At 40.7% G+C, this 25,512-nt stretch overlaps 1 protein-coding gene across 3 annotated transcripts in view; it reads right to left on the bottom strand.

Moving 5' to 3' along the window:
• The window catches only part of Nbea (neurobeachin), a 547,801-nt gene that overhangs the window by 54,482 nt on the left and 467,807 nt on the right, over positions 1–25,512 (bottom strand). For all 3 annotated transcript variants that reach the window (XM_059265100.1, XM_059265102.1, XM_059265101.1), the window contains exons 44-46: positions 22,012–22,124; positions 8,654–8,794; positions 2,469–2,588 (exon numbers count right to left, since the gene is read on the bottom strand). In XM_059265100.1, the coding sequence (XP_059121083.1) occupies positions 2,469–2,588; positions 8,654–8,794; positions 22,012–22,124 (374 nt within the window). The remainder of the gene's footprint in view (positions 1–2,468; positions 2,589–8,653; positions 8,795–22,011; positions 22,125–25,512) is intronic.

Below are 25,512 nucleotides of genomic sequence, written 5' to 3'. Positions count from 1 at the left end.
CATGCAAATTGTCCACTAGGTGATTCTGTAACATGAGGTTGAGATACTGCTGCCCATGGAGTGCCTTCCAGCTTCCAGTTTTCTTTTTGTTCCCCAGGTGCATTAAATAAGAGTAGGCCCCTTCCTGATCCCTGGCCACAGTCAGCTGGAATGATTGCTTATGGATATTTTAGTTTAATTCCTTAGAGAAGTCAAGACTGTTAGGCAAGTGCAGTCACCATATTTAAGTAAGCAGAGCTGCAGGTTAAACCCTGGCTTTTTCCAAATGTGAATGTTATATGCATAAATTAAGACTGACTCTCATCAACTTGAATAGCAACAAATAAAACATGGATGTGCTACATTCTGCTTCAACCTCGTGTGATTTGCTTTGAAAAGGAAGTGAACACACAGCTTCCATTCCCTCACAAAATTCTCACTTTGCTGACACTGTCGTACTTGGTATAAGTATTTCGGGTGGACATAGGTATGCAAATCAAACAGCTGAGTTTAACTGGCTCCCTTCTGTAGGACTAAGCCCTAACTTCAGTGTCACCTAACACTTTTGCACTGATAAAGAAAAAAGGTTTAAAATAAGAAACTATCTATGTAATAATTTGATCATGTGATCTTACTATCAGAAAGAGAGAGAAAGGAGCACATTTTCCTGATGCATCAATCATGGCCATGTAGTCCTTTCCTTTTTCTTAAAAAAAAAACAAAAAAACAAAAAACAAAAAGAGGCACAAATAAACAATTAACACATCTTTGTATTTACCACTAGTTAAGTTGTACCAACTGTAAAATTGCTCTGCTCTCTTTCTGGGTATTGTGTGTGCTGGTTTAATCTAATATGTATTGTTGCATGGTATCCCCAGGCAGTCAAGTAAAAGGCTAAGGCTGGATAGAAAAGCCTGCATTTTAAATGGGTCTTGTCATTAATGCTTTATTAATTGCCCCAGGCTACACAACCCCAAAGCCGAGCCAGCTATAACACTATGACACATTAAGGTCAGATCCAATTCCCACCGTGTTTTATGCAATGGGCCAAATATTGAGTGAACAGCAGGAAAGGTAAGTTACTAGATTGTTCTTTCCATCTCTTGATTATCCATTTGGGTTAGATAGAGGTTTTTTTTTTTAAAATGAAAACACCTTAATTGATCAAAACAAAAAAAAATCCTGAGACACTTTTTAATGGTTCTTTTTTTTTGTTTTGTTTTTTGTTTTTAGAGACAGGGTTTCCCTGTGTAGCTTTGCACCTTTCCTGGATCTCGCTCTGTAGACCAGTCTGGCCTCGAACTCACAAAGATCCGCCTGCCTCTGCCTCCCAAGTGCTGGGATTAAAGGTGTGCGCCACCACCGCCCGGCTTTTAATGGTTCTTAATTGAAGCTACTTGTTATTAACAAAAAACTCCAGTGCCATGTATGGAGCACCTCCTTACTCGTCGTTCGTTAGGGAGACCCCAGGATCCCCTAAAACAATGCTTTTGCCATTCCTCTTAGTTGTATACCAGAACTAGATGATATTGCTTAAGGCACCACACACCTTGATCATATGCTACAGAGAAATCAAGCTGGAGCTGAGCTGGGAGCCTCCTCCAGCTAGCTTTCAAAGTGCTAGAAGGTGCCATATAAGCTGCTAGGGGAGAAATCTGGCTGTGAACCCTACACGTCACAATGCTAACCTCATCCATCAAACCTGGTATTGCAAACTTTCTCAAAAGCCCACATTGAAGGTGTCACAGGAGCTGGTGAGGAGCTTAACTTTGTTGTTTAACTAAATGTGTGTCAACCCACCTTCTAAATGCATGTTCACACCCAAAGACAATTACCACTCCAGCCTTAATCAGAGAGACCTCTCTTTCCAATAAGCTGCTGGAAGGCAGAAAGACTGATGGATATAAAAGGTGCTGAGAACAAGTGAGGGCTGAGTGCTCAGCCCTGAATAAGACGTTTATACCATCCCCTCCCTCTAAGGCTGGGGAACACTGGAAGAGGACATAGAAAGATGGTAAGATCCAGAAGGAAGGAAGAAAAACTGCAAACTCCCACCTTCTAGTCAATACACAGTAATTAGAGTCATGAACTCTCTGAAACAACCAATGACTACACCATATCTGCACATGAATGGGCCCATCAGCAGTCAGGATGGAGGAGGGTCTCAGGGAGCCCTACTCTTCACTGCTGAAACATTTCCTATGGGTTCAAGGAAAGGGAGATCATTTCTTTAAGTTATGCACCCACTGGTGACCGCCCCACTAGGTTCCAATGGGTATTCCCAATATATCAGTCAGACAGATGGCCCTCGTTAAACTACATGGGTCATACAACAACAGACTTTCTTTAAGATTAGATGTAGTATACAATTTAATATAATGGAGTAAAGCCATAACATAAAATGTCATATATATCCATTTATACTTAAAAATAAAAATTTCAACAAGTTTTAGATTTCCATGACTATAAATGATAAATAAACGATATACCTTGACATCAGAGGTATCTCTCTGACTAGTTCTCCATGACCTTGCAATGGATGAGAAGGTTCGGTCTGGATGGTCAAATTTCCCATCATTTGCATTGAGGAAGAAGGTTGTGAATGGCTCCTGAGCAAAGAAAAGAATCAGTCATTGGATCATATGAAACACAGATAGCTACAGTCATTTTTTTGTAGAAACAAGACAAAATGAAAAAACCCAAAGACACTAGTCTCTGAGGCCCTCCATAGGCAGAAGAAATACAGAGCCCTGGGTAAAAAGCCCACACCAAGGTGTCAGGAGACATGGGTCTGGGCTGATTGTGCCATTGCAGCCCATTGCTCCACAGTCTAGCATGACTTCTGGTCTCATGGGCATGCCTTTTTATCTGCAAAACGATGATGTACCCTATGATCTCTCTATAAATGATTCCCATGGCATTTATAAGGGAGATTTTCTTTTTTTCTAGTAGTGCATCCTATACCCACTAATTGCAAGAAGACAAGCCACTCACTCTGAGTGGGGAATTAGTTTGGTGATGTCCATCTTGGAGTAGCTAAGAAGGGCCACCCAAACACAGGGTCTATACAATGGTCTGGTGCTCTTTAGAAATGCAATTCCTATTCAGTTACCTTGATAGCTCCAAGAGCTCTGCAGGAAGTCTCAACTATGCACTGTCTTAGTTCTCACATTCCCTTCTGCTGTGCTGGGGTCTTAGCTGCTGCTTTAGCTTCTGTCCTTTTTCCTTTGCCAGATGCAAACATCCTTTTTTCTCACTAACACTGACCCCTGAGGACTATTCGGGATTCACTGGATTATCCCTGTATGTTCTGAGCAGCTGACATCTCCTTAGACTCTGAACATTGTTCATACAGCTGTGACTGCATTCCCCACTATGAAAGCATCCCTGTCTATCTCACTCCCTGTTTCAGCTCCTCCTTAGCTTAACTCCTAGTGCATAGAATTCTTCACTACTTAATCTGTTGAATAAGGAACGAACTAAAGTGAATGCAATTGAGACCTGACACTTTCAGTACTCTGTGACTGCTGCCTTTGGCTAGCTAGCATCTTGAGCACTATGTCTATCAATCAGGACATCTCCCATAACAGGAGCCCTGGGATAATGCCATCACAACACCTGGGCATTTATCCCATTTTAATGCCTGCTCTGCAGTTTTTAGGTTGAACGGGAGGCATTGCTTTTGACATCACTAAATTTGTCTCCAAAAAAGAGTAAATAATATTCATTTTCACTAAGGATTCCCTAGTTACTTATAAGTAGAGCAAAATGTGTATTTCTATTATTGTTCGGCTGGAAACTCCGCCTTGGCCTCACTCCCCCCTCTCCGAACCCTGCTCCCTCAGAAAGACATCAAAAGTCCAGGCTCTTCCCCCAAAGCTTAAGACCTTGCCTGCAGGGTATTTAAGCCCGGGTCTCTATACCTGTATGTGATTTCTCCTCCTCCCTCCCCATGCCTCATCTCTGGGGTGGAGGCGGGGCACTGGAGAGTCAGAGGAGAACATTTGGCCCAAATAAACCTGGTCATTTTAATTTGGCTTGATCTTGCTTACTGCATCTGTGGAGAAATCTACTATTGGGGTACCAAAAAAATCAATTATTTTACCTGGAAATCAAATGTGCAGCCTGGAAGTCCATTCTGTTAAGATTTTAAGTTATGTAAGAGACAAATGGATGTCACCATAATTAGGAATAAAAACTATCTGAGGTGTCTCTCACTGATTAAACTTGCCTTGTAGACTTTTAATTTACTACTAAAAGTCAGATGGCAAATGTGTATATATGCTCAGTAAATTAAGCAAAATTGGACTGTTAAAAGTGAAAAATAGTGGTGATAAATTGAGCAAAACATGATTTACTAATTTTAAAGTTTGAACTATTTACCTGTCTTGGGCAGGTTTCTTTACATACTTTCCTGGAACTGCCTCTGTTACTTCACCAGTGTAAGCTGACACTGACAGTCATCTTTAGGGTAATTACAGGATGGATAAGATAAGTGAAATAAGTGAAATAACAAAGAGAAAGCTTACCTACACGAAAGTATAAAACCACAACCAGCTTGGTGCACCCAGACTGCTAGTTCACTAGATTCCTCCAAAGGCAATGGCCACCTTCCCTGCCTTGTAACCTCTACAGACCAGTCAATTCCATGTTAGAAACAACATTCGTCTTTTTTGTTTTCTTCATTCCATTTAAAAACCAACCATGTGTAATCACAGCAAAGGAAAGATGAAGGGACACCAGCCCACTGGAGCATGTGGCTCTGGCAGGCCTTGCCCTTCTCTTCCATTCCCTCTGCCTTGCTAAAAACTGTTAGATTCCATTCCTAAAGCTAGCCACCGAGGTCTATTTCCTTATTTGGCCACTTCTTTCTCCTGGGACTGACTACCAAAGTCCAGCAATTAGAAGCCCCTTTTGGTTCACTTAATGAACATGCCCAATTGAAATTGAACACTTTGTCCTAATGTGAGGTCTTCCCGTTTACCTTTATAAACCGCCATTTGCCCATGTGCCACATCTGTCTCCTCTCCCTCCAGGACAACTATCCCTGCCCCTTTCCCTTGTCCCTTCCCCTTCTCTCTCATCCTCTATCTCCTTTACCACCACATCCCAGCCCATTCTAACCCAGACCTCCCTTCTTCTCCTCTTAACATTGACACCTGCAAGGTCATTTGCTACTGTTTTTCTGCCTGAGTCAGAAAGCAGCCACTTTAACTTTTCTTCCCAGTTTAATAAAGGATCTCTCTGTAAAAACAAGTGTTTGGGTGTGGTTTGTGCCTAATCTAGGATCTGGAAGGGAGCCCCCACTGTGCAGAAGTCCCTTTCAGATGCAGAACTGAAGTGCTGTGGAACCTTACAGAGAGGGAAAGGAATCAGGTTGATGCTGAGACCTCCCTGTGCTAGGTCCTGCTGTCTGTCTGGGCTGGCACCCGCCACTTTGTTTCCCCAGCAGGTGTGTGCCTCCCTCCAGCATCTGTGCAAGTTCAAGGCCACACTTCCATGCGTGGAAGGGATGACTATTTCTACTTTGAGGCTTGAGATATAATTTTCTCCTATTTCTTTTGAAAGAATCCAAAAGTAAGTCTAGAATCAATCAGCATTTTGTATGAATTAACCTGTGTGCCTTCTGTGTGCCACACTTCTGATTTCTGATTAGATATCACTTGTTTTCCTCTAAGTGAACGTGCACTGCCCTTAAGTGTCAGTATCCAAAATAACCACAACGAAAGGTTTTATTTGGGTTGGCTAAAGGATGACGCTTGTGAAAGTACTGATGCTGTTTTTACTAGACACAGGTAATTTTAATGATACATTACAGTGGAGTTTCTTGGGTAAGTTTTCTAAATAATCTGTAATTATAAAGAACGTTCTCAATTATAAACACATGTAGATATTAAAATTTTGAATGTTACCTATTTAATGTCCTAAGAATTATTGTTATTAAATGGCTGAAGAATTAGCTGAGCACAGAAGGGCTGAGCTGGCACACTGAGTCAGCCAGGGAAACTGGTCATAGTCAGTGAGTAGCATGTGATTACTCAGGGTGATGTCTCAGGTCCTGGAAGGACAAACATCTGAGCACAACGTGTCCATGTATTATCTTAAGACTCCCACTTTGGAATGAGGGTTTATTCAGCATTTGTCTGGCAGCAATCAATGAAACAGTCTTTCTAGAGCCTGGCAAGTCAGACAAGTGATTTTACTGGGAGTTTAACTAAAAGAATATTCTTAATTTAAAGTAATGAGGTATATAGCTAATTAGCATTTTTATGCAATTATCATCATTGTCATACTAAATATATTGAAAGATAATGAATGTAATGACTTTAGGTCTAAAAGGATTGAAAGGTAGAAGACAGCCACTTATTTTAATATGTATTATATTTTATGAACAGATTCTTAGTGACACACATTATAAATGCATTTTCTACTTCATAAAGTCCTTAGAGTAAGACTGAAGAAAGCAAAGTTCCCTGGGCCATTAGCTGAATGCTCCTTAAGCTGTTAGACCACAGGACTCCAGTACTCTGTCTCTGATAGCTTCTCATGAAGCATTTGAGCCAAATGAAAGCTAGATGCATGTGTTGTCAGATACAGCAGCCAATAGACGTAATATTGTGCTAGAAATATAACATATTCTTTGGATTCCAAAATGAGTTCAAAAATGTTAAACATCACATAAATAATTTTTTATTGGTTACATGACCAAAAAGTAACATTTTGGGTATAACAGTTTAAAAATTTATGAAACTAATTCCACCCATTCCTTTTCCTTCTCAACAAGGGTACTAGAAGCTGTTACAGTCAGGGATTCCCTGTGAGACAGCAATGCTTTCTGTGCAGGAGACACAGAAGATTGCTGTCAGGCCCTTGCATAGTTTCAGTCCTGTGCTCTACCCACTGGAACAGCAGGTCAGCCAGAGGACCTCTTGTGTTTTTTGACTGGAGAAAAGGTTTAGCTTACTTAGAGGAGAAAAATATTTAATAAATCTGGTGGTTGAGACCAAGTGTTTTTCTTTTAATGTGTTTTGCCAATCTGTCTCCAGATTTGACTAATTGGCATTCACAGAAAACACATAACACCACTGTGTCTACTTCAAGATGCAATCAAACATTACTCTCATTTAAATCTCAGGACAACCCAATTGAAACATCTATTGTTGTTGTTGCTCTTGTGGTTTTCACACACAGCCCTGAACTTCTGTCCATCTCCAAGAGGCCTGGGTGAAGTAGACTCCCCTTCACTGTGGTAGCTCACCAAGGCTGTGGCATCAGGGACTCTGATGAGGTATAAAAGAGCCTCTCAGAGTGAAAACTTGGTTTCAATATTTTCTAAAAATGTGGTTATGTTATGTTCTGGGGGCCTCTTGCAAAGTGTAGGTGGACTAACCTGATGAAACCCAATGGGCTGTGTGGGTTGTGGGGTAGTTCTTGGCCAGCTTAGGTACAGCCACATTTTTCTTGGCTCCCAGAGCAGACAGCATATAGAACTTTACAGGCACCCTTTCCCTAGATTTTAAATCTATGATTCCTGTACTGATTTTTGTTTGTTGGCAGTTCATTCATGCCTCGGAGGTCATTCCCCACTATTAGTGATAATGACTTGAAATTTGGCTTTATGGCCTAATCACTGGTGATCAGAGAACTGAATTTATCAGTCTTTTTGTTTTCTTCTCTGTTTTCCTATTTCTGAGTGCAAATTGATTAAGACTGCATTATATATACATATAGCTACATTTTATGCCTGTGGCTATCAGAAATCAGGTCCCCTAAATCCTGACTGATCAGTTCTATAGTCTGCTCAGTTCCGAGGCTGGAGCCACAGGATGGATTCCATGAACTCGGTGTGGGAAATCTGAGGGTGTCATCTCTTGCCTGAGTGGGAAATGCCTTCTGCCTACTGAGAGCACTATGACCATCAAGTGAAGGAGGGCCGCTCTGACTGGTTCCCATAGTCAGGCTTGGCCACAGATGTAATGCTCTCAAAATTACAATTAGATCTAATTATTCTAGCGTCTAAAATACAGTTAAGATTTTTCTTAACTTCCAGTTTCACACAATTAAGCTGCATCTTGGAGAGATGAGACCAATTAAAAACCTTGGTCTAAAAAAGGGATCACAATTTTCTGTCTTTACCTCTGGTTTACAAGTACAGAGTTGGTATTTTCTTAAAGTCAGTTTGGGGTTTGTTTCATTAACATATTAGTTGATCTAAAATTCAATATATACACCAGAGGGTCCTTTATGACTCATTTGGGGATACAGGTGTGTGTGTGTGTGTGTGTGTGTGTGTGTGTGTGTGTGTTTGTGTGTGTTTGTGCGCATGCACGCAGGGTTAGAGCTAGTAACAGAGTGCCTGCTCAGCATGTGCTATCCCTAGCTCAAAAATAAGTACAGAAATTTAAGTAACTAGCTTCCTAACCCAATTCTACAAAGACAACCATATATTAAAAAAAAAAAAAAATTAAAGCAAAGTGTGGTTGTGCACATCTGTAATCCCAGCATTTGGGAAGCTGAGAAGGAAGATCACAGGTTGAACTCTTCCCTGGGGTACATGGCGTCCATTTTCTACTCACTGGCCTCTAGTCATTAGAGCGAACCCCAAATGTACTTGATTTTCATTTAATTTACTCACACTCTGGAGTTAGACCGCTAAGTTAAGGATGATACTTACAATTCGAACAAGCCACGATAGAGCTGAAGTTGCCGTTGAGTAATGTGTATTATAGTGGTAGGGAGGGCTTTGATCATCTTCCCATGTCTCATAACGCTCTGCATAAAACACTGCTCTCTTGGGGTTCAAAGCACCAATTGGCTATAAAAAGATAAAAGGAAATGTTCTGTTCCACACAGCAACAGTAAACATCCTAGATGTCCAGGCTTCATTCTGAAATTACTTCAGCACTAATGGACTGCTCTGTATGGCATTTTCAATGAGTGGATTTCATCATTAATTACTAATCAGTGTACTCGATAAAAATACACAGGGACATGTGTAAAGTCTCCAGACTTGGCTATAACTTTAGAAAATTAGATTCCCAGGGTCATTCAGGTTTTGGTTATTTAAAATTTTTTTCTTATTTTTTTTAATCATATTCTTGGACCACTCCCAACACTTCCCAGATCCTTCCCATCTCCCTACCCATCCAATTTTATGTTCTTTCTTGATCTCGCTCAACAAACAAAACACAACAAAAAATAAAAACCAAAACAAGCAAGTAATCAAAAACCAGTAAGCAAAAATACCAAAACAAAATGAAAGTGATTCAGTTTCAACTGTTCAGGTCAAATCAGTGTTTTCATGATTCCTTTTTGTTCTCCCTGGCTCCTTAGCACTCATGATAGACACTGAGCTTGGTAATAATTATTAAGACAGATTTCCATATTGTTGTCTTTGCTGAGTTGTGGAACTTCCTTTGCATTGGCTTTCCTGTTTGCTAGGCTCGGTCTGTATGCTGTATGCTAAGGAGCCAAGGTCCTTCAGAGGAGGAAGCACAGTTGGAACACTGGTCCTGTCCTGCTATTGCTCAACTGGAGCATTGTGAAGGCAATACAGACCCCATCTTAGGGTAGGGCCACCATCTTAGACCACCTGCTGTACTCAGTTCCAGAAAAGATCTCAGGAATGTGCCATGACAACGGATACAGAGCAGTATCCTCCTGCAGACATTCTGTCTGCAGTTTATGCCCTTGAAGATATCTAGATAATCCTGCTGAGCAGTCCAGATAATCCTGTTCAGGGGGTTGTGGTTCCCCACCAAAAGTCTAACCCAATGATTTCAAATGTGGTTTGCGTCCAAAGTTTAGACCAATAGTTTAAAAAAATCACCTTGCCCCACATCACTTCTACCCAATCCCAAATTGCCAATTCCCGGCTTGCTATAAAAACTCTACACCTGGGCTCGTGGCCACTGCCACATTTCCTTCCATCTGTTGGTGGCCCAGGATGAACCTCACAATAAAAGGACCCTTATGTCCTTGCATCGGAAACCACCTCCTTGGTGGTCTCTGGGGGTTTCGAGAAACAGGTACAACAGCACCAATCCTTTTTATGAATTTAAACAACACACACTAAGTGAAGAAGGGCTGATCCAGAGGACTCAAATTCGCATGCAGGTGCCTTGTGAAGCCACTACAACCTGTGCTATCAGGACTTTAGCGGAGGATATGGGCTACTTTCTTCCCTCCAAAGGCTCATGTTAACTATTAGACCATGGCTCCAAACTTCTTAGCACACCCAGTCTTTAATGATTCCTAACACATTCTCACTATATAAAGTGAGGACACGACTGCTCCAAGTAATGGTTGAGGGGAAGGTTTTTATTGTAGATATGAGGGAGAGAACAGCCAGAGGTGTCTGGAAGAGTCCTTAGTAGGGAGAGAAAGTAGTAGACTAAACATGGTCAGCAGAATGGACCATGCCCTGAAAGGAGAGGGGTCAGGAGGAGTGGGGGTAGGGAAGAGAGAGAGAGAGAGAGAGAGAGAGAGGGGGGGGGGGAGGGAGGGAGGGAGGGAGGGAGGGAGGGAGGGGGAGAGAGAGAGAGAGAGAGAGAGCGAGCCAAGAGTGCCTGGCTGAAATGGCAGGGCTATATAGAAACGAGATGCTAGGGTAAAGAAAGAAGTTTAGGGTAGAGAACAGGGTGAGAAGAGCTGAGGAGAGCCACAGGCATTGAGTGAGCCTAGAAGCCAGCCTGAGCTTTCCTGTGCTAATAGGACAGGACACTCATGAGTGCAAATAGCAACTGCCTTAGTTCAATTTTCTGTCTGGTCTTTGTTTCCTCATATATGGAGTCCACACTTATCAGCTAGGTATAAGTTACTGTTTTTAGCGGCATATTGTACAAATAAGTGTTTACACAGAAAATGAAAGTATTAAGTATATCAGTCTTTACCTACAAATTTAATATTACTACTTAAGCATGAAGTTCTCCAAAAGCTTAATCTGAACAGGAGAAGTCATAGAAAATTAGTGTCTCAATGGGACATATAATGTTACACAAGAGAGAAAAATTCATTTATAAATTGCTGTGAACCTTTTCTTTTGGTCCCAGAAGACTAATTTAAACAACACAATGATGCCAGCAGTTAAGGCTGCTAGAATTTTCATAATAAGCTCTTATTTGTAAGGGTGCTTAGCCTGAATATTGAAGTTATTTGTAAAGTATGTTCCTTTTATGTTAGCCTTTATTATGACTTAACCAATATTAAACAACTTATTTATTTTTTAAAAGTTGTTTTTCTTGGGTACAAGAGTATTAATATTTTAAAGTTTCAAAACCATTGGCCTTTTTTTGTGACTCCTGGGATGAAAGCATAAACCTTCCACTTATATACTTCAAGGCTTAAACCCCATTCTGTGCTAAATCTTTTTACACAGATGTAAAAAAAGAAGGCATTTCTTCAAACATTATGTAAAACTCTTGATATTTAAAACAAATGTAACTTTTATGGTTGGTGAAAGGACAAGAGCTACCAAGTAGAAAAATGAAAGTTACATAGTGAACCAGATCGGGACTCTTCTAGATGTCCACATAACGAACTTCTAACTCAGTGAGCCATCTGAGAAGTGTGTGGTGCTTTCTGTCTTGAATGCGCTGGTGGATCTTTCAGTTGAAGGACAGCTGCCCATAGGGAGGGTCAACCTTATACTGATAATGTTTGCTCACAAAACATCAAGGAAGAAGGAAAAAGAAGCCAGTCCTTTTCCTCAACTACCCAAAAAGGAGGAAACATATATTTACATTTTTTATTTGCTCAAGTTTCACTGAAGTCTCTCTACTGGAGTGTTTGCAGAAGCACGTGAGCTCTGTATGAAAAGCTGCACTGTGTCAAAGCCTGCAAACTTCTCCTTTTTACTACTTCAAATACATTTCTCATTTGGAATTTTTGTCTAATGAACCTATGAATAAATTTTCTGAAATGTAAACAGTTTCACTTATTGTTACCACTTTAAAATCATTTTGTTTCTAGTAGTCAAGAAACAAACTTTTTAAAGGAAAAAAAGCTTCCAGTTGTTTAGGAGGAGATTCAAATTCTGTTAATAGATGGCCTCCTTCTTACTCCATCCAAAGGACATCAGAATCTCTCATACTCACGTCAACATCGGTCTACGTCTCTATTGATAAGGTTGTAAGTCTGGCATCTTTTTAAAACTTAGGTGAGTATTGCAATGCAAATCCCATATCAATCTTGCAGATGACTATAGTTGAAATTCTGGTGAAAACACACGGTTTACTGAGATTGACACATTTGGTTGGCAATAGGAGCTAGTCTCCTTTTCCATCAGCATTTAGATACAGCCATTGTTGTGGTTTCCACTTAAAGAGTTTAAAACGGGTTTTAGATCTACTGCTGTTTTATGCTGCAAATGAACAGTGACACATGACATAAAATCAGGCACAAGGGGCAGGCAGAGACTAAAAATATGATTTCTAGACCTATAAAACCCTGTTGTTTTTAGAAGGGCGAGTAAGCTTATATAACTTGCTAAATGCTATTGATATCTCAAGAGATGAACTGACATGTGTCCAGACAGTCATATGCCTGGTAAAATTGGGGAGGAATTGTTTATGTAGCAGCAAAACACTGCTGTATCTACTGAACAAATGTTTGGTCCCCCACTTGTATCCCTTATCATCCACTCCTCAAAGATGCAGCAGAGAAATCTGTCTCAGAGGAGAGTGCCACAAAAAGCTTTTGTTTTCTTGAACAAGTTTGTGATTTTACTCAATGGAGAAAAAAATATCCTGAGAGATGCCAGCATAAATTTACAATATTCAGGACATTGTATCTATCCATCTTTCATCTATCTACTTATCATTTGTCTGTCTGTCTGTCTGTCTGTCTGTCTATCTATCTATCTAAATATATAACTGCTGCAAACACACACATCTATCTATCTATCTATCTATCTATCTATCTATCTATCTATCTATCTATCTAAATATATAACTGCTGCAAACACACAACAGAACAAGCTCTACTTAGACTGCACTTTGATACATTTGGGTGAGAATTCTTTTGATATATAAGTGAGTGCTTTTTCCATTTTATTTGTTTTTCTATTTTCTCTTTCTGTTCCTTTAGCCTTGATCCATCAATATTTTCTACGTTAAAACCTATGTTATATCAGTTATTTCAGAATGTTATTTCAGAATAAGCATCTATATCAGGTAAGGAAAAATGACTAAAAAATGTAAGTTAAAAAGACTACTGGTTCATCATGGTGTCTCCCCTGCCAGGTGGTGGTGGCGCACGCCTTTAATCCCAGCACTCGGGAGGCAGAGCCAGGTGGATCTCTGTGAGTTCGAGGCCAGCCTGGGCTACCAAGTGAGTTCCAGGAAAAGGTGCAAAGCTACACAGAGAAACCCTGTCTCGGGGGGGAAAAAAAAAAAAAAAAGACTACTGGGTAAATATTGAATGAAAAACTAGAGCATTGCAAGAAAACTCGTGATACAAAGCTGAACTGACTTGAATAAATAATAAATGTCAACTCAATAAATGGTCAGTTTCATCCAAGTAGATTATGATTTTTAAGAATTAAAAGGGCTTTCAAAGAGAAACATGATGTTCATTACAATAACCTCAGCACTGTACATCACTAAAACCTGGAAATATGCATGTCAATGCTCACAGTACTGAGGTTCTATCTGTATCACTTAAAATGTTTCTGTGAGCCGGGCGGTAGTGGCGCATGCCTTTAATCCCAGTACTCGGGAGGCAGAGACAGGCGGATCTCTGTGAGTTCAAGGCCAGCCTGGCTACAGAGTGAGTTCCAGGACAGACTCCAAAGCTACACAGAGAAACCCTGTCTCGAAAAACCAAAATAAATAAATAAATAAATAAATAATAAAATAAAATGTTTCTGTGGCTACTACCTGCCACTATGATTGTTAAGGACACTGTATATTTGTATAAGATACTGTTTACTCGTCCAGTTTCTGGAGTGATTTACACAAATGTCTGGGGTCTGCAAGGCATCCCTTTATCTAACTTCACAAGAAGGAAAGAGAGACCTGCCGACCCCTCTGTCCACACCACTGTGTTGCACTTTCATGCTGACTCTAAAATTAGAATCTCTGTGTGCCTTTTTTCTGCCCGTTTGCTTCCTTATCTACCAAAGAATCTCAGAAACAGATGGAACCAGCTAGCCATGGTGGTACGCACCAATAATCCTAGCACGGGGGAGGTAGAGGCTGGAGGTCAGATCCAAAGAAGGAAGGGAGGGAGGGAGGGAAGAAGGGAGGGAGAAGGGAGGGAGGAGGGAGGGAGAGAAGGTGAAAGGAGGGAAGGAGGGCGGGAAAGGGAGGGAGGGTCAGAGTCTTAGCCCAGTCCTATGCCCTTGTGTTACTTACGGATGAGGAAACTGAGATCTCAGACTTAGTGACAGCTCTGCAGCTTACAGATTTACAGCAGTTTATGATCGCTGTGCTGTGCTGTGCTGTGCTAGAAACAGCCTGAAGCTGAGTCAATGTGTTCGGTTTCTAAGGAGAGCTTTTGGGTGTTTCAACATCCTTATCATATCAGGATTTCTGATAGACCTAAGTTATCTTTCATTGTAATAATCAAGGGCTCAAAAATCTCTAACACAGGCCTCTCAAACTCTTATCTTTTCCACTTCTTCAATCATGAACTACATGACATCATCCCGAAAAACATCTTCATGACAAGGCAGGACTCACTCCTACAGACCCCTCTGCCCTTTGCATCTCTCTTATCTGACTCATGTTTTTGGAAGGGGTTCAGATTTCATTCTGGAAGCTTCACAGACAGTGCCTAGGAATAGTGAAGTAAGTTTGTAACTCATTTTGCCCATTAGACTGGACCTTAAATGAAACATCTAAACTATCCACGTCTGAATTCTCAGCACCCAGTACAGCACCTGGCTTTTTCTTTTTTTTAGCTGTTTTTTATTTTTTATTTTTATTTTTTATTTATTTTTTAGCTGAGTAACAAACACTGAATGAATAAAGACCAACTAGAATGACTATAGAATATCATGTAAAACTTCCATGTGGGGATTTTAAACAAAATGTTTAGCCATAAAACAAGGCAAACAACAAAGTGGAAACAGCCGGGCGGTGGTGGCGCATGCCTTTAATCCCAGCACTCGGGAGGCAGAGCCAGGCGGATCTCTGTGAGTTCGAGGCCAGCCTGGGCTACCAAGTGAGTTCCAGGAAAGGCGCAAAGCTACACAGAGAAACCCTGTCTCGAAAAACCAAAAAACAAAACAAAACAAAACAAAAAACAAAGTGGAAACATTTGGAAGACATATCAAGGGCAGGCTCCTATAACTAAGAGACCTGAGGAATCAGTGAGAAAGGGATGCACAGGCCAGTGCAAGGACTAAGCATCTGCAAAAAAGTGCACTCTGGGGAAAGGGCACTAATTCCAACGCTCGTAGATACACCTATGACCAGCTTCTGCAAATGAGCGAGAGCAACAGTTCCTCTGTCCATTCCTTCCTTTATGAACTAGTCCTTCTTCATACATGGCAAGCCAGATGCAGGTGGGCTGACCCCTGACAACCCCAAACTGTCATCAAGTTTCTCAAAATCCTATGTGGCCACTTTGGGGCAAAAAATAAAACAACCCATGATCAGAGTGGATCCAAAGAAACTTAACTGCCAGTATATGGGGAAAAAAGCCATCTCTGGTGGGGCTACAAAAGCCTCCTTGCTATACTGCTGAGAGCTGGTCAGCTCAACACCAGAGCAAGGTGCAGCAGAGATGTTCTCAGAGCAGGTCTTCCCAACACTGACCTACTCTGGATTCCTTAGAAACACTAGGTTTGAAAAACTTAATCTTTTCGTCGGGCAGTGGTGGTGCACACCTTTAATTCCAGCACTCAGAGGCAAGAGGCAGGCGGATCTCTGTGAGTTCGAGGTCAGCCTGGGCTACAGAGTGAGTTCCAGGAAAGGTGCCAAAGCTACACAGAGAAACCCTGTCTCGAAAAACCAAAGAAAAAAAGAAAAAAAAAACTTTTATCTTTTCAACTGAAGCCAGTTTAACTTGACCTTGTACTACACGAAGCCAAAGTCATTACTATAATGTTAATAGAGTTAAATTATTTTTATTTACTAGACTGTCAAAAATTATCAAGTTCCATGACTTTCATTTAAAAAGTTTGGTACATTTAATACTTTTCCAATAGTCTGTATTTATTTAGTTATTGAAACTTCATCATCAGGCAGGTTATATACTAACCTAATAAAACTTTCATTTTGGTTACTTGTATTTATGGTGGAAAAGAAAGATAAGAATAAGTAGGAAGATGCTATGGGTTTCTGGTTTGCTCATTCTCTAGCTTAATCAACTCCACTCCATGTGCACAGGCGCTCACCAACACTCGCACCTCAGCACACGCATTTGCACTGCCACATTTCAAAGCCCCAGGCATTATCATTCCTCTTTTAAATGGCATAATAATGTGGGAAACGTTAAGTTCATCCTCACCTGCCAGTCAAACAACTTCTGTGTTAACAAAATAGATCTTTCCACTTTGTAAATGAGTGTGTTTGTGCATATGTGTGTGTACTCGAACCTGTGTGTATACATGTGTGATGTCTTATGTTTATGTCACTATTACCAGGATTTGGTTTTGTGATGAAATGATTTCATTTATCAGAAGACATGGCTGGGCAATGGAAAATCCCACTTGTACTTTAACGAGCAGAGACTATGATTCATGTCAAAATCATGTGACCCCAGAACCTGGGAGTCAAACTCATGTGAGTAGATATAAATAACTGAGGCACTAACATGTATCCTGTTTTAAGACAAATTTCATAACAAGCTCATATTTCCATAGGGAATATCTATATAAATGGAAGGAAAAAAATCTCTCCACATACTTACTGGTGGCTGGTACTGAAAAGATTGGTCAATGACAGACCATTTTATTTGTCAAACAATAAATACAATTTATAATGAGTGATACTTGAGCCTGTGCAGTCTAATAAAAAAAAAAGTCTAAATAAAACCCTTTCCCATGCTCGTCATTGGTTTAATAAAGGTGGCCAGGAAAAGAATAAGATCATAAATGAAAAAAATTCATTCTAGATAAATGTGCAACTCACGTTTTAATAAAAACTTAGGGTCAGTGTTTTGGCATTTAAGGAGGTAATAAAACAATAGTGGCATGAGAAATGTATTATTGAACACTATTCTTTTTTTTACCTTACTTGAATTAAAAATGATTTAGTTGAATCAAACACTCTTTCACTAGACTTTTTAGTCAATCATGACTAAGATAGAGAAATTCAGAGTGACTGGAAATTTGCTCTGTATCCATCACTCCTTGAATGCCCCTTGTGCACAAGGTGTGACACTAAAGGCTGTCTTAGTTAGGGTTTCTATTGCTGTGATAAACACCATGACCAAAAGCAACTTGAGGAGGAAAGGGTTTAGTTCATCTTACAGCTTTTAATCTATCACAGAGGGAAGCCAGGGCAGGAACTTAAGGAAGGAAGCTGGAGGCAGGAACTGAAGTAGAGGCCATGCGGGAGTGATACAGAACTGCTCTCCAGGCTCATAGTCAGCTTTCTTATACTTTCTAGGACTCACAATGAATTGGGTCCTTCTACATCTATCATTAATCAGGAAAATTCCCCACAAACTTGCCTATAGGCCAATCTGATGGAGGCATTTTCTCAACTGAGTTCCCTCTTGCCAAATGACCAGGTTGTGTCAAGTTGACAAACAAAATAGCAACAAAACTAAAAACCTAACCAGCACAAAGGCCCTATCTACATTGGTGTAGGCAAAAATAAGCCCATCCTTTTATTAAATTTACCTTTCTAGGGATTTTATCACAGTGACAGAAAAGTGACTAACACAGGTTCTTATGGAAATTGAACTTAACACTATATTCCTAAAATTAGGGCAAAGTACAGGAAGAAGCCCCTGAAAACTGAGGTGTCTTGAAGCTTAAGCTTCATTTGTTTCCTGGTAAACTCAGTTATGACTCCACTGAGCACTGCATCTTCTACGGATCTGTGTAAAGAGTGTGGCTGCCTAAACAATGGCTCTGTTGTGAGGGTCAAGGTTATACCTTACGATCTTTCTGACATCTGGAGGTGTGTACAAGTTCAATTGGTCTTCCCTTCATTTAATCATAAAGAGCAAAGTCTCAGGTGTATTTCAGTTCACACGTGGTAACAGAAAGTGACTTCCTTTCCTTCAGGAACAAGAATCCAAAGGCCCTGCTCATTACCTAGGGCAGGCCAGGGTCCCTGACCTGACCTCCAGCTCCATGTGCAAGTGGCTGTCCCGTCCCTCTCAAGTAGCATCAGTGACATCTGCTGAGAAAGAAGTTTCCTTTTCTTACACTGGGGCTACTGGGATTCTTTTGAGTCAAAGTATGAGTTAGGAGCTACTGCAGCCATTCTACTACTACAGAGAGGAGAGAGAACGTCTGAACTACCACAGGCTGTGGAGCAGAAGTAAGTCTGAAGTCTACAGTGGCAAGAGACACATGTTGGCATTATCTGAGTTACTGAGCAAATCTTCCTAAAACGCCAAACCCTTCTCTGAATCTTTCAGTTATAAGAACCAATGGTGCTGATTTGATGTTTGAGCTATTTGAGCTGAGTTTTCTGAACCTTTAACTCAAAAGGCTTCTGCATAATTAGAAGCCACAGAGACAGTGTAAGTTGGTGGTATAAAGAAATACTTAATTTTTCATGTTTGTGTATTTAATAGTTTCTCTAATATTATAAGCAGTAAGGACTATGATATTATTTGGGACCTCAAATGTTAGCAAAAACAAACTCTAGAATTATTGACTGCTAATTCTAGAATTGTTAGTTAGATCAAGACTCCTAATCTTTGTTTTTAAAATAACTACTTTTCTTATTAATCCCAGTTAATAACATTTAATAATCTCAATTCTGCCTCGAGCTGTTGGGAAACAATTTCCCACCGAAGCCTTCTTTTTCTGTATCTGTTAGAACTGTGAGACATCCCTGTGCTTCTGGATGGTTCCTCCTAATGCAGTAGTGCCGTACCCACTGCAGCCTCCCTCCCTCCCTCCCACCGATGGTACACATCTAATGTCACTTTCCTATTGGTGCACAGGAAGAGACATTTTCATCCATTAAAACCTTGTGTAGTAGTGGGCTTTATAAAGGGTAGTCCTGGGTTCCTAGGCCATCTGTATGGAAGTTCCTATTAAGAAATCCAGTGAACCATGGGAACAATGCGAGGGTAATTTATTAACATATCAAGAGGCTTTAATTTGCTAACATTTTCCCATCCTGTCAGTGTGACAGAGTGTAAATAACAGACTGCTAAGGCACGGGTCAGGACGGTGGGAGAACTGCAAGCAAAAGCTAACTCTCTTTTCCCACTCATGCCTTCAACCATCCAGTACTAAGGGCCGATTCTATGCTTGCAAAAGGAGACAGTTCATGTGCACGGCCCGATTAACTCGGGCTCCGCCTGTTTGCCTCTGCTATTTATTTCTCACTTCATAAAATTGGGGAAGTATATGTGAGTCACAAAAGGCAAAGCACTGTCAAAGGAGGCACACACTGAGCACTCTGAATGAAGGCAGCTTTTCCAGTTACTTCAGAAGCACAGGCTGTCACCCCAGCTAGTCAGGAGGCTGAGGCAGAAGGACCTCAAGTTTAAGTCCTATCTGGAGGCAGAGTGAGTGCAAGGTGGGATGGGTAACTTAGTGAAACCCTGTGTTAAAATAAAATAGAAAAGGAGGGCTTAGGATGTGTCTTCGTGTAAAACATTGCCTAGCAGACACAAGGTCTCCAGTCCAGGAATCAGCGCCACCACCCCAAAACCAGTGATCTCACCATTTTACACGGGGAAATGAAATTCTGTTACCACTAGCAAACACTCCAGCACCTGACTCCTACAGTCCACAGAACGAACACTGTACTTTCTTTGCTGTGTTAGTATTTCAGGAAGGTGTGAGGCCAACTGCCGTGGGGTATCTGAGCACACGCCCCAGTAGGTCCCACTCTCCTTCACCCTCACCACGGCCAGTTTCCTCTCTTAGGACCTAAGTTCTCTTCTTTGTTCAGGACTCATCTCTCCCCACGAGGCTGATCTGACTCGTTCTCATCGGGCTCACCTATCTGTCCGGTGCAGAGGCCTGTTTTCTGCACACACAATGAGCACACGTTAAGTATTTGTTGACAGAATCACTGGAGGAAAGGAAGAAGTCTTGGTGTGTGAGTTTCCTTTGACTATGACATTATAGCTGAATTTCAGATCAAAAGGACCATTCCTCCTTTATATAAAAAAAAGAATCTTAAATAGCTATAGTAATACACAGCATGTGAGGGGTCCTAATTTGCTTTTTGTTGCTGTGACAGAACATTATGATAAAAAATAACTCGGAGAGGTTTTATTCTAGATCATAGGTCATAATCCATCACCAAGGGACACCAGGGCCAGGAAGCAGGAACTGAAGCAGAGGCCATGGAGGAATGCTGCTTACTGGCTTGCTCAGCCTACTTTCTTATGTAGCCCAGACAGGCCTGTCTGCCCAGGGGTGGCAGCACACACAGTGGGCTGGGCCCTCCTACATCAATTAGCAATTAAGAAAATGCCCCACAGACACGCCCACAGACCAATCCGATGGAGTTAATTCCTCAGTTGAGGTTCTCTCTTCCCAGGAGACTCTAGTTTGTATCAAGTTGACAAAAACTAACCAGGATATGAGGTGAGCATACAATGTGCACGGTCGTTGAAAATCTACACTATAAAACTTCATTTTCATACACACACATGCACATGTAGTATCTAATAAATTGTATCTATCAATGTTAAAAAGAAATGATTTACATCATTTTAAAAATCACAGTTACTTACTTGTATATGTGTGTTGTGTGTATATGTGTGTGTGTATGTGTATGTGTGTAGGCCCATGTGGAGCCAGAGTCTGTTCTCTCCTGGGGAATGAGGACAGGTCAGCTTGATGGCAAGCACCTTTACCATCGGAGGTGAGCCACGTCTCTGGCCCACACAGACAAGACTTTAGAGAGCAACTTTAACTGTTACCTTTGCACTGAATAGGTTTTGCGTTAATGACCAACGAGTAGTCCTCTATCCTGGCAAACGTGTACAGTGTCTGTCTGTACAGCATACCCTCTACAACAGTATACAACAGGCATATGCTGTTGGCATCATCACTACCTGAAAGATATTTCAGATCGTAGAGCATGTGGCTTATGGGAATGCCTGAGAATTCTAACCAACATACACAGCATTGATTAATTGTTTTAGGCCACACATACATAGCACCTCACCAGAGCTCATCACTATGACCTGCTTATCACTGTTCTAGTACTCAGATGAAGAAACTGAAGCAAAGAGAGAGTGAGTAACTTTGCCTGATGCCCTGCACTGTAGATGTGGACCTGCGATTTGAGTGACATGCTAAGCACCATCAAGCATGCGCAGTTTGAAAACTGATTCATGGGGGCATGACTCAGTGTTCAATGGGAGCTCAGGCCGCAGCGCTGCTTTGGGCATTTCTAATTCTTAGTGCACTTCAGCTTGGCATCTCATTTAACGTTTCACTTAAAAATTAGGTTAACTTACCCCAAATCTGCTTTGTAGGCCTTATCCTCATCCTGAGTCCTTTGGAGGGTCCCACCTTCTCCATCTAAACAGATCCTTGCTGGTTTACCTTCCTTCCTCCTTAATGCTAAGCCCTTCCCAGAGGACACCTGCTACTGTGGTCAAGACAGTATTTCTCTTCACCTCAGGAATACAGCACACGAGTGACTGGCCGTTAGACTTTGCACTAACTTTAGATTTCTCCCCAGGACTAACCCTAAGCAACTTCTTCCTGACCCTGCTTTCCCAGACACTCATTGTTCCTATGATGGTGCTGATAATGTCACTAATAGTTGCATAATTCCTGTGGCTTGAGTTGATAAGAATTGGAGACTGATCTACAGAAGAAGGAATAACTTTTTCACAGACTCACTGAGTATGTACACTCTGGCAGAAACCCTTTCTGCTGAAGCTCCTGTAGAGTAGAGATTTCTGTGCATTTTACTTTACCTTTGACAGATCCCTGAAGTTTCCTGGAAGAGTCAGGTCCAATTCCTCTGATTCATAGTTTGTTAATACCCATGGAAACACGGGATATTGGTTCAGATCATTATATGTCCGTCCTAGTAGAGAAAAGAAAACAAGTGAATGTGTATGCCCTGACTTCTTAAAAAGCAGTTTCTGTGCTTATCATAAGTAAGGCAACCACTGTATTTCAGGAGAAAAGACCTCTCCTATTGGACTAAGTCTCTGTTTAATCAGAAGTGCTCTGATAACCCCATGTCCAAAGTGTCTTCCTTCAACAATTTCAGTAAGACCTTCACACTGGTGACAACTGGCTGGTCATCACACACGATCCCCTTCCTTGGGATTAGCCTCCCTTATAAGTAGTTGTGGTAATGGGACTTAGTTCTATCTGCAGCATGTGAACAGAGGTGATTTGTGTCACTGTGAAACCTGGTCCACTGAGACTTCCCACGTGTGCATCGATATTACTTCTGTTGATCTTGACACAGACAACATTCAACCTTAGAAGCAGAACCCTGTCAGCCAAGGACCTTGAAAGGGTCATGGAGGGTGCCAGGCTGCTGAACTGCATGTTTGGAGCTTATTATCAGATGATAATCTGTTGTACGGAAGATACATGCAAAAACTGCACTGTCAGTAAACATGCTATGTTTAGCATGCATCAAGACTCAGTGGAGAGGCTGGGAATGAAGCTCAGTGGTGCAGTGCCTGCCAGGATGAGTAAGGCCTAGGTTCTCTGGAGGCACTGAAAATCCACGGCAAGAATCTGCACACGCAGGGAAGTGCTGTGATGGCAGGAGGAAGTAAGGAGACAGGTGCCAAACACACTCCTTTCCCTGTACATTGGTTTTCTTTCCCGGGTATATTATTGCCCGTGGGTGGAGAACTGTGGAACCGTTGGGCTTGTCTGCTTGCTTTTAAAAGAGTGGTTCAATATCTTCAGTAGGATCCAAAGCATGTTGGGAATGTGGACGCTTAATGGGAGCATACTGACTCCCCCAATTAGCTAGGCAAAAGATGCTACCATATTTAAGTAACAGTGTCCAGACTAGTGTGGTGATACAGGCTTGTAATTCCAGTCATCTAAGAGCCTAGGTAGAAGGATCTTGACTCACAGGCAAGCCAGAGCCACACAGCGAGATCCTGCCCCAAACTGAGATGGGTTGGGAACTGAGCAAGCAAGACAAACCATGGCTAACTGCTTCAGGTTAGGCAGGGAGACAGAGGCCCCTCCTTGGTTGTTTTGTTTTTTTAAAAACCTTTGTGTCTTGGCAGATACTCTCTGGCTAGTAAGTGCTCTTGGAAAATTTAAATGCTCCTGTACATGAAGATGGTATAAGAAAAAGGGCACATATTGAGAAAATTATCATTTTAATATAAATGTGTTTATAATAAAGGAGATGATATTATGCTACTGTCAGAAACATTCTAAAGTAAAGAAATCCTCATTTTGAAAACACACACACACATACACACACACCATGTTATGATGTTAAAGTCACAGCTCAGAACAATTTCTCTAACTCTGAATTTTTGTAAGCCATTTTTAATAATTCCTACAAAGTTCTATAAAAATAAATGATAAGAAAACTCTAGTAATTTTTACATTACTATAGCTTCACAATATCATTTCAATTGAACAAATACAATAAACTTTTTTTAAAAATGTAATGGCATTAATCCATTTTTGGTACAATTTTCTACTTCCTCTTGCCACACCGACAGTCAGTATATATTTTTTTACTTGAATTAAAAATTTACAATCTGCCAAAGCTCACAAAGAAGAGTAAGAATGATGAAGTGGTACTTTAGAAGTTTGTATCCCTAAGTTTCAATGAATTAGCATTCTTTATTTTATGGAACATCTTCATGACATGAGAAAAAAATAAGTGCATTAAATCTCCCAAAGGGAAATATTTCCAAAGTAATATCTGCTCATCTCTGGTCACCTAGCGTTCACTTGTTGTCTGTTTTTGCTTTTCTCTTGAGCATAGCCCACACATATCACATGTAACAAATACACCTGTGCTATCCTGGTAGGCTCTTGCCTTCTCTGCTGGTGGTAAGAGCTTACTACGTTACACATTCTGCTAACTATGCTTCTGAGGATGTATCTCAGAAGATGCATATTAATATTGGAAGCCCACGACACTAATCTACTCAAACAATAAAAGTGAAGCACAGTAAATGAGATCTCAGAAACACTGGATATGTTTCTTCATTAAAAAAAAAAAAACTTTTTAATTAAACCATCCAATTTAATGTTTTTATATGGCACTGTAGTTTTGAAGGTAAAGTGATCTAGAGACAGCTGACAAGGAAATTATAACTGCAATTCCTTGGTGAAAATGTTAATGACAGCAAAGTATCGTTTAATGAGATGGCGGCGGCGGCACCTGGATTAGCACGCTGTAAGAATGCTGTTCCTGTGTCGTTGGCGTCTTCACACTTTACAGACATTTTGTCATCTCTAGGTCATTAGGAAAGAATTTTTAATGATTTTTCTAGAAGCAAGCAGTTCAACTTACATCTAATTAGATGACAATAATAAGCCCAACACATGCAGTAGCTAAATATATACATAATTAACCAGGGAGAGCTTGTTCATCACGGAGTAAGAACCTGGAAAGTGCTAACCAGGAGAACAGGGCTGGGGTTGGAAAGTTGTGCTGAATTCATTAGCTGATCATATGAAAAACAACTCAAAAGCCTTAAAGGGAAAAAAAAAAAGCCTCTCAAGTCTAACGGGATCATTTACACAAAGCTATGTTAGCGATCAGTCTGGTTTTGTTTTTTTGTTTGTTTGTTTTAATGCAAGAATGCCAGCTCTTACTGTCTTTTTCCTAGTGTTACCTCAGAATGTATAAAGTGAGGCTTAGGCTGTATCTGTCAGAATACAATGAGCAGCAATCAGGTCAACTCTGGGAGCCAGAGACCAAAACTGTATTTCTAGTTGAATTCTAAGCATCATTAAAATTATTTCACATAATCTACTATAATTTAATGTTTTTTTGAAAGCTATCTCAAGTATTTAAAAAAGAATTAAATACCATAGTTCTAACCTGGACTCTCATTCATTTTAAAAGCTAAACCTTCAAGGTATATTTAATTAAATAAAGTTGGGTGTGGAGATACATGTTTGAAATCTTGGCACTTGGAGGATGTGGCAGGAGGGTCAGGCCAGCCTAGGATACACAGAGACACTGTCCTGACAATACCTAGGGAGCAGAGAAGGTACTGCCAGAACCCATGTGTGCTGCAGGTTCCCAGGGACATAGCACTAGGGATGAGGGCAGACAAAATCACCAAGATGTCAACTCTGACACAGCTAGGCTTAGGTGCTACTTAAGTCTTAATTAACACTTCCATATTCTTAGTGAATATTTGTTAAATTTATAAATAGGACAAAGACTGAACACATTATTGGGCTTTAGGAAATTTCTTTGAAAAACCATGTTTTCCGAGTATTTGGCAACCTCTCTA

Source organism: Peromyscus eremicus, chromosome 6 (genome assembly GCF_949786415.1).
Source record: "Peromyscus eremicus chromosome 6, PerEre_H2_v1, whole genome shotgun sequence".
Classification (NCBI taxonomy): Eukaryota; Metazoa; Chordata; class Mammalia; order Rodentia; family Cricetidae; genus Peromyscus; species Peromyscus eremicus.
The sequence above is the reverse complement of the archived record's forward strand: the minus strand, read 5'-3'. Positions and strand labels throughout refer to the sequence as shown.